This window comes from Vidua macroura, chromosome 10 (genome assembly GCF_024509145.1).
Source record: "Vidua macroura isolate BioBank_ID:100142 chromosome 10, ASM2450914v1, whole genome shotgun sequence".
Lineage (NCBI taxonomy): Eukaryota > Metazoa > Chordata > Aves > Passeriformes > Viduidae > Vidua > Vidua macroura.
This window is the reverse complement of record NC_071580.1, coordinates 635873-645397: the sequence shown is the minus strand read 5'-3', so window position 1 is coordinate 645397 and position 9525 is coordinate 635873. Positions and strand designations below refer to the sequence as shown.

Sequence of the window (9525 nt, the reverse complement as noted above, 5' to 3'; positions counted from 1 at the left end):
TAAAACATCCCCGTTCACCCTAGTGCAAGAAATGAACATGACTGTATCAAAAGGCAAAAACTGTAGCAGTTTTTGATCATTCTATCCAGTCCCATTGCTGCAGCATTTTTTGCACAATCGTTATTGGTCTGGCATGCAGAGGAGAAACATCTGGGATCTGCCTGTACCTGGACATCAAATCTATTAACTAAGCACTTTTTATAAAGTTCCCTTACAGAACTTTGTAGAAATAAATGGGGTTTGAATCCCTGCAGCTGAAGTTACATGTCAGGCACCATTTTCTTAAAAATCTCTCTCTGTCAAGGACTACAAAACAAAGCTATGGCTTCTTGATCAGTCTGCTCTTCACCCAAACCTCCAAAAGACCCAAGACTGCCAAAACAAAAAACCAGAGTCAATACAGAACAGCTGCTTTCAATATTTTAAGGTTTACTTGAATGACTCGCAATGGTTAACTGCCTTCTAACTTGGCAGTGGTTTAGGTGGGATCTGGGACTTGCTGGATGGTGCAGATGAAGGATTTGAGATCTTGCTTTATGCACAAGCTGCACCTCTGGCATGGACAGCACGAAGCAGCCCCGGTGGTGGCTGGAGCAGTTGTACCCTTCAGAAATTGAGAAGAGCCCCAGAGAAAACGCGACGGCTGCTCTGGAGCTTCCTGCAGGAACATCTCTGCTCATCATCCTTGGCCAGGTTCTGCTGGGGGCTCCTTCAGCACCACAGTGACTGTCCCATAAGGACTGTCCCATAAGGAATGCTCCAGAGCTGAGGTCACTGAGGTGAGATCCTCTGTGGAAAGGGAGGAATTCTGATTCCAGCGAAGTCACATCACACACACACACACACTGACTCTTCCCTGGGAAACACAGCAGGATTTCTGATGACAGACTAACAAACCCAACACAAATTAAAACACAAAATCAACAAAAAAGCCCCAAACCCCAACACACTTGCACTCCGTTTCTCATCACTACAACTCGCTTGAACACCGTTTGCTTTTTGCAGTGAAGGTTTGTTCTCAAACCCCTCTCATCTGCTGCACACATGGTTACCAAAGACTGTCAGCCCCAAGCACAGAGTTCTACAGTTTGGGCAGATGCTGGATTCCTGCAAAAAGGAGGTTCTCAAACACTGTTGCAGCAATGTGACAGGAAGGAGAGTCTTTGACACACGCATTTTGCACGAGGCTGTAAACACTGTAGGAACAGGCTGTAAGCTGTGAATGGCAATATTTAAAACCCTTTCCCCTTGGAACTGAGCTCAACCCCTCAGTTTGCTCCTAGAGCAGTCTCAGGTCTCGGCAGACCACGAACAGCTCTGCCCAGGGCTGCAGTGAGGCTCTCAGGAGCGCGCCTGGGCTGCTGTACAAACCTGTCTGGGGCCAGAGCTCCCATGGCAGCAGAGCTCCAGCTGGTCTCCATGTACCTCGTGGGAGCCATCCACGTGCTCCGTGCACCTGTGCCACCCCTTTCAGCACAAAATTCTGAGAGAACATGCAAGTTTCTGCATTTTGTCACTCCTGGAGGAAATCTGAGCCCGAACAACACCTGCACACAATGAGTACCCAAGTGAGGAAGTCATAAAGAGCCAGCTGCCCTTTATTTAAAATGCCCTTTGCAAACAACTTGCCGTACATTCTTTTGAGAGAAGCAGAACCACCAGGATCCCACAGCCACAGAGTTCCACATCAGCTGCAGCACCATCAGAGCAAGGAGTGCTGAGCATGGCTGAGCAGCAGCACACAGCACGGTTACAGTCACGGACACCGGGCTGCCAGACACACTCTGGCAACAGAACAAGCTCAGACTTTTAAAAATACAATCATTATGTACAGCAAAATATGTGGTCACAAGACCAGCCTTAAACCAAGGCCTTGTTTACACAACTTCTGCGATGTCAGGAAGTATTTTGGCCGGGAATGTAATTTTTCTTCCAAAACAAGTAAATATTTGCAATTCTCACTGTGAAAAGAGTGATATACCACCTCTGTATTGACACGGGTGTAACATATTCCCACAGGGAAAAGGAATAAAGAGTACCTTTAGATTGATACAACATTTCCCTCAAGTGTCGAAGCTAATATAGCTTTCATCACTCAGTCAAGTTAAAGCAGGATGATTTTTTCAGACTTTTTATAGACAAGGCCTATGTTTAACAAGCACCAAAACACTTCAGAGTATTTGGAAGATCAGACTACTGAGCTCTGCACTTTGTACTGTCCTCAGCAGTCACAGAGAACATGGAATGCCTAAATACATTCAAAACCCTGATCAGACAGTGCCATGGCTGCTTAAATGCTTCACTGTTTAACACATACAGCTTTTTTGGCCAAAACCAGAATGCACCACTGGAAGGCCCAGCACAGCACAGAGCTCAGCTGGCTGCCCCCAGCTGCTCTGCCAGGCTGAGCAGAGCTGCACTTTGTGTGCTACAAACCCCCACTTTTGCTTTGTTCCTCAGGCAGTGGGGAAAGAGGCACTGGGGAACGTGAGGGACCTGCTGGCTCCTGGGAGGGCACAATAAATTCCTGCTTTTATCAACCAGATCAAGCTGCTGTCAATGCACTGGTCAAGGCCTGGTGGGTGCTAAAAACTGTACATTCCCATTGAATTTAAGGCAAGATTGAACCATGGCAGTAACTGAGATGTAAATTTATTTTTTTTTTTTAACATCAGACATGCAGTTTGTAAGCTGCAGATGTGGCAGCAGTCAGGCTTCCTTAGCTTTCAATGCAGTACTTGGGTCAAAAGTAACCCCTTCTGTCAGTGTTATTCCCAGCATGGGAGTCCTCTGGCTTCTAGTGAACTTTTAGGAATTCCTGGAAGATGAGCTGCAATGGGGTTTTCAAGCCTCACTTAAGCACGGGGGTGGGTTGCTGTGTTTGTCACAGGGAGAGCCCGGGCAGCAGCAGGGCCCCAGCACTGTTTTGCCTCCTCCAGCCTCTGTTTCTCCCTGGGGCTGTCACTGAGACTGGCACAGCCCCACTCCTGCAACAAGCAGGGCCTTGCTGGAAGCACACACCGGGGCTGGGCAGGGGAAACACGCTTCACAGATGTTCAGTAGACACTTGATGTTACTGCAAAAAGTATCCAATTGTGACCACAGCACAAATGGCAATTTTCATTTCAAAACGTAGCACAAACTGGCACTGCACACTGCTCCCCCAGGGCTGGGGCACAAAGTTCTCCTGCTTAAAACAGGGGCAGTTACCAGAACCACAGAGCAATCATGGCAGTGACTTTTCAGTTGGCCTGATTAAAAACCCCTTTACATCTCAACCTTTGTTTTTGAGATGTAACATAATGTCAAGACTTCTTGGGACAGGGGGGGAAAGGGAAAAGGGAGCTGCAGGTTTTGTGTGCAGACCTTTAAAGAAGGGGCAAAGAGAGGGAGAGAACAGGTAGAGACCCCCCTTGGATCTTCCAGCTGATGGGAGGCACAGGTTTCCTCCCAGCCCAGCCCCTCTGCAAACCAGAAAACAAAAAGGCCTGGTTTATCATTTTAAAGTGATAATGCAGTGAGACCAGAAGTTTGAATTTCAAAAACAATTGACCTTTAGGACTCCACCCCAGTAAACCACGCTGCTTCCAGGAGGGAGAAGGGGCCTGATCTTACAGGGCCTGTTGCAGTGAGCCCACCGTGCCTCCCTAAAGCTGAGCACAGCCTTCTTCCCACAGCTTGGCAGACACTGGGCCACGACCTGAATACAAGCAAAAGCCCGCATCAAAAAGGGCTAAATATCAGGTAAAACGGCAATCTTGTGTTTGCCTTCTTTCACCACTGTTCTTAGCTAAAGCGACCCCTCCACCTTGCACTGCTGCTGAGACATAAATCTGGATTAAGAGCCTCTGTGAAAGTCAGTGTTTCATGTGATACATAACAATGCACAAAGTTGTTTTCTAAAAAACAGCATTTGTATTAAAATTCTTCAAATGGATAGACATCTCTTCAATGCATGTCTGCAATTAAAATGACAGTTGTTAGAATTTTCTTGGTACATCACAACAATAAGATTTCCTTCTTTGCTGGCTGGAGGCACATCCCATGACAAAATCAAAGGGAAATAGAACCAAAAAAAAAAAAAAAAAAAAAAAGTCCCCCCACCCAAAAATCCCAAAAGGTTAAATTCTTGTAAATTTGAAGTAAATGAAGCCCAAACTTGCAAGACATGGAAATAACAGTTAAAAGGCTCGGATGGAAATAAGAAATAAATTCCACTAACAATAGGCCCTTTTGTCCTGGCTTGCTCGGAGTGATTACTGCAAGGAAACTGTTAAGTAGTTTTTGGAGTAGTAGATAATGGGATTCTGTGGAGCTTTCACAGGTTGGCACCGGCTGGAACAGCTGAGTTTTGAAGGCACTCTACAGACACAGGGCTGCCGATGGCCCTGCATCACTCATGGGAAGTCTTTGCACTCGAGAGAGCTAGTCATCAAAATCAGGTATTGCCAACCCAAATCCAAAACCCCGCGGCAAAAAAAAGCACCACCGCCCCCCCACCCCGCCAAAGGAAAAACCAAAACCACAACGAAATCACACACACACGCACACCTAAAAATTGTGCAGATTTGTAACATTTTCACAGCTGATTAAAAAAAACAAAAAAAAAAAACCCAAAAAAAACCAACCAAACAAACAAATGAAACCAGGAGAAAAACCACCACGCTACCACTCTCCTGCAAACTCCCATCCGATACAGCAGGTAAACAAAATAGAGCATTATTCCAGGGAAATCGGCGGCGCTGCCCGGCGCCCCGAGCCTGGCAGCACCGATCGGGTCACAGTCCCCGCTCCATGTGCAACTCTCCGGGCGGGACGGCCCCGCACCGCTCCCGCTTGCATAGAGACGGCGGGAGCGGCGCCGGGACGGGGCCCCGCTGGCCCGGGGCTGGCCCGGGGCTATCCCGGGACTATCCCGGGGCTGTCCCAGGGCTGGCCGAGCTGCGGGTCCCGCTGTCCCGGGGCTATCCCGGGGCTGGCCCGGGGCTGTCCGGGCTGCGGGTCCCGCTGGCCCGGGGCTGTCCCAGGGCTGTCCCGGGGCTATCCCGGGGCTGTCCCAGGGCTGGCCGAGCTGCGGGTCCCGCTGTCCCGGGGCTGTCCCGGGGCTATCCCGGGGCTGTCCGGGCTGCGGGCTCCGCTGTCCCGGGGCTATCCCGGGGCTGTCCGGGCTGCGGGCTCCGCTGTCCCGGGGCTGTCCCGGGGCTGTCCGGGCTGCGAGCCCCGCTGTCCCGGGGCTGTCCCGGGCTGTCCCGGGGCTGTCCGGGCTGCGGGCCCCGCTGTCCCGGGGCTGTCCCGGGGCTGTCCGGGCTGCGGGCTCCGCTGTCCCGGGGCTGTCCCGGGGCGGGTTCCCCGGGAAGTTTGGGCTCCGCTCCCCGGGCGGCGGGACCCGGCTGCTCCCGCGCCCGCCGCCGACGCTGACAGGAAATATGCCATGACCGAGACTGGACGAAACGCACATGCCGAGAAAAGCCACATTTCCAACACGACGAACGTTTTCTCGCGCCGCTGCCTCCCCGAGCGCGCCCGCCGGGGCGCGGGGCCGCCGCCGCGCTCAGAGGATGGCGCAGGAGGCGCAGCACGGCTCGTCCCCGTTGGGCTGCGCCGCGTAGTTCATCTGCCTGACGATCTCGGCGAACAGCTCGTCCACAGACGCTTTGTTTTTGGCCGAGGTCTCCATGAAGGGGCAGCTCCACTCCTCGGCCAGCGCTTTGCCCTCCCCGAAGGAGACCTCGCGCTCGCCCTCCAGGTCCACCTTGTTGCCCACCAGGATCATGGGCACCCGCTCGTACCTCTTGACGCGGATGATCTGGTCCCGCATGGGCTTGATGTCCTGGAAGCTCTGCTGGTTCACCAGGCTGTACACCAGGATGAAGCCCTGCCCGTTCTTGATGTACAGGTCCCGCATGGAGGCGAACTGCTCGGTGCCCGCCGTGTCCAGGATCTCCAGCACGGACGGGGACGAGTCCACCTCGATCTCCTTGCGGTAGAAGTCCTCGATGGTGGGGTCATACTTCTCGATGAAGGAGCCGGTCACGAACTGCACGGTAAGGGCGGACTTGCCCACGCCGCCCGAGCCCAGCACCACCACCTTGTACTCCCGCATGGCTCCCGCCTCCCTCCGCCGCCTCCCGCTCGGGGCTGCCGCGGCGGGCGGGGACGGGGCGGAGGGAGGGAGGGAGGGGACGGGGGACGGCCCCGCGCCGGGGCGGGGAAGCGGCGGCCGCGCCTTGCGGAGCGGCGCCGGGAGAGCCCCGGCGCCGGGCAGCGCCGAGGAGGAGGAGGAGGAGGAAGGGGCTGAGGAGGAGAAGGAGGAGAAGAAGGAGAAGGAAGGGAGGAAGAAGGAAGGAGGGAGGAGGGAGGGAGAGAGGGCGGCAGCGCTGCCGTTACCGGCCCCGGCCCCGGCGGGGCGGCACAGCGCGGCCGCGGCCCATGGCGGCCCGCCCCGCCCATTGGCTGCGCCGCGCGGCCCGCCCCACGCCCATTGGCTGCGGCGCGCGGCCCGCCCCACGCCCATTGGCTGCGGCGCGGCGCCGCCCGCCCCCATTGGCTGCCGGCGGCGAGCGGCGCTCCGCGCCCCGCCCCGCGCCCCGCCTGTGTGACCCCGCCTGTGTGACCCCGCCTGTGTGACCCCGCCCCGGCGCGGGGCCGCGCCGCGCCCGGGATCCGGAACGGGATCGGGAACGGGATCGGGAATGGGATCGGGAACGAGATCGGGATCGGGAATGGGAACGGGAATGGGATCGGGATCGGGAACGGGATCGGGAATGGGATCGGGAACGAGATCGGGATCGGGAATGGGAACGGGAATGGGATCGGGATCGGGAACGGGATCGGGAATGGGATCGGGAACGAGATCGGGATCGGGATCGGGAACGGGATCGGGATCGGGAACGGGATCGGGAACGGGATCGGGAACGGGATCGGGATCCGGAACGGGATCGGGAACGGGATCGGGAACGGGATCGGGAACGGGAATGGGATCGGGAACGAGATCGGGATCGGGAATGGGAACGGGATCGGGATCGGGATCGGGATCGGGAACGAGATCGGGATCGGGAATGGGAACGGGAATGGGATCGGGATCGGGATCGGGAACGGGATCGGGAACGGGAATGGGATCAGGATCGGGAACGGAATCGGGATCCGGAACGGGAACAGGATCGGGAACGGGAATGGGATCGGGATCGGGAACGGGATCCGGAACGGGATCGGGATCGGGAATGGGATCGGGAATGGGATCGGGATCGGGAACGGGATCCGGAACGGGAACGGGAGCGGGAACGGGATCGGGAACGGGAACGGGACCGGGAATGGGAATGGGATCGGGAACGGGAACGGGACCGGGAATGGGAATGGGAATGGGATCGGGAACGGGAACGGGAATGGGATCGGGATCGGGAACGGGAACGGGAACGGGATCCGGACCGGGAACGGGATCGGGATCGGGACCGGGATCGGGAACGGGAACGGGATCGGGAACGGGATCGGGATCGGGGTCAAGATCGGGACCGGGATCTGGATCGGGATCGCCGCGCGTCCCCTCCCGCCCCGGGGGTCCCGCACGCAGCCCGGGTGCCCCACGCCGGTGCCACCGTCCCGGTCCCCCTGCCGCCGGTGTCCCCGCCCGCTGTCGGTGTCTCGCACCTCCCGCCTGTCGCCGCGTGCAGCCGGGGCCGGGGCCGGGCCGTGCCGTGCCGGGGGTGCCCCGCGGCTCCTGCCCGCCCCGCTGGCCCCGGAGCTTGGCGTGCCCGCTGGCCCCGCCCGGGCCGGGCTCGGGGCAGCCCGCCAGGACACCCCCCCGTGTCCCGCTTTCCCCACGCTGCCGAGCCGGGAGCCACTGGTGGCTCGGGCCGGGGATGCGGCCGTTGCCAGATGCTGAGGCTGCTTGCACTTGGTGGCCCGTGACCGGCAGCGTGGCTGAGTCACGGGGACTGGCGACGTGCCACTCTTTGTAGAAGTCGTCCCTTGGACTTTCTATTAGACACTCCTTGCAAGAAAGTGTCATTAGTTGTTTTGGCACCCTCCAGTCTTGGCTGGTGCATCTTGCTCAGTTCTTTCCAATTCTCAGTATTTATTCACATGATGGTGACATTTAGATCCTTTCTACCACACCTTGTTTCCAAGCCTAATCTAAACACAGCGCTTGGGGCAGGCAAAGTCTAAAGGATTTGACATAACCTTTGTAAATAATGTTCTCTTATTCCTGAACAGTTTTCACAGAGGCTAAATTCTATTTTTGCAGCATTCAAGCGCTGTGGGGATTCACGCCCGTGGTCACCGATGCTGGGGTGAGTACTGCAGCCCTGCTGATCCCCTGGAGCTCAAGTGCCCCCCTGTGCTGCTGGTGTGTAAATCTTTGCAAATGAAACCTCTCCCGAGGAGCAGACGCGCTGTGTCCCAGCAGCCCTGCCGTGGAAGGGGCAGTGGTTGGAACAGCTCTGGAACAGCTCTGGAACAGCTCTGCTCAATATGTGACCTGTGTGCTTTGTGGGTGCAGCCCTGGTAGCTGAGTGTGCCCAGGTGTGTCAGGGCTGCTGCTCTGCAGGCCCCACCTGACTCCACCAGGTGCACCTCCAAAGCCCTGGGCTCCTGTGCAGGTCGGCCTGGGGGTGCAGCAGGAATTTCATCTCCCATCACAGCCCGGGGCTGGGCTTTGGTCCCCTCTGTTCCCTGCCCAGGTAACCCTTGCCTCGTGGCAGACTCTGGGCCCTGGTTCCCCAGAGCAGTGCTGCAGCCCCTGGAAACGCTGAGCAAGATCTCTGAGTGCTTCCAGCCTCTTCTTCTGGGGCTTGTGTCTCCACGGCTGCTTAGCCCATCCTTTGGAAACTGAATAACTGAGCTCCCTTGGGAGCTTTTAAGCCATTTCTGCACTGTTCTTGCTGTTCCTTCCTCTGTCCATCTGATTCCCCCTCCTCGAAGGACTCTGGGAGCAGAGCCACCACATCAGCAGCTTGGTCTGAGCCAGCCAAAATCAGTCACGGGCTGGCAAAGTTCTCTTCAAAAGCAGCTGTAAGAATTGCTGGAAGGCCACAGTGTCACTGCAGAAATATTTTATGTTCTTGATCTGTGCTCAGGTTTTGGGTATGATGGGGGCTCACCTTCATCACTTCTGTAGCAAACCCACATCTGAATTATTCACATTACACTTACTCCCAGCATGCCAGTAGCCAATTTTATAAAGACTGTAATGTTGGTTTAAATCCTATCTATTGAATCCCAGCTCACTGCTGGATTGTGGTGTGTGTTGTTTTTTTCAGTGACAGAATAAAACTGCTCTCCATTTTTAAGTTCTACACTGTGCTACTGATTGCTGCTGTTTCTGAAGAAGGAAATGTGTCGTGTTCAAAGGAACAATCTTTATGCTGTTGAGTTTAAATATGGAATAGAATTTCTCAAGCACCAGTGCCCTACTGCATGTATTAATTTAATCTCTCATGTTACCAGCCAGCCCTAGGTAATTAGTCAGTCTGCAGTGCAGGGAGTCTGTGGGAAGTAAGTGAAAGAATCAAGGCTGGTTTTCTTAGA

At 55.6% G+C, this 9525-nt stretch overlaps 1 protein-coding gene and 1 long non-coding RNA gene across 3 annotated transcripts; one reads left to right on the top strand and one right to left on the bottom strand.

Annotated features, from left to right (window-relative positions):
* Nucleotides 1-416: 416 nt before the first annotated feature.
* RAP2B (RAP2B, member of RAS oncogene family) lies at nt 417-6237 on the bottom strand. Of its 2 annotated transcripts, XM_053986410.1 has the most exons (2): nt 5790-6237; nt 417-789 (listed from the first exon to the last, which is right to left on the bottom strand). In XM_053986410.1, exons 1-2 carry the CDS (start codon nt 6101-6103, stop codon nt 423-425), a joined length of 681 nt encoding a protein of 226 aa, XP_053842385.1. In that variant the 5' UTR covers nt 6104-6237; the 3' UTR covers nt 417-422. The 2 variants fall into 2 exon arrangements, with proteins under 2 accessions (XP_053842385.1, XP_053842386.1); XM_053986411.1 differs by lacking the exon at nt 417-789 and having other exon boundaries at nt 5234-6237.
* Nucleotides 6238-7921: 1684 nt separating this feature from the next.
* LOC128812166 (uncharacterized) lies at nt 7922-9293 on the top strand. Its single transcript, XR_008438633.1, has 2 exons — nt 7922-8288; nt 8386-9293. It is a non-coding gene; the product is annotated as an uncharacterized LOC128812166 (long non-coding RNA).
* The last annotated feature ends 232 nt before the right edge of the window (nt 9294-9525 follow it).

Bases quoted from the DNA above. Each gene is read 5' to 3' on its own strand.
- RAP2B (XM_053986410.1), bottom strand. From the start codon at position 6,103: ATGCGGGAGTACAAGGTGGTGGTGCTGGGCTCGGGCGGCGTGGGCAAG. The intron at 790-5,789 runs GTACGAGCGGGT...CCCTTTCCACAG, and splicing joins CAGATCATCCGCGTCAAGAG to AGGATCTCACCTCAGTGACC.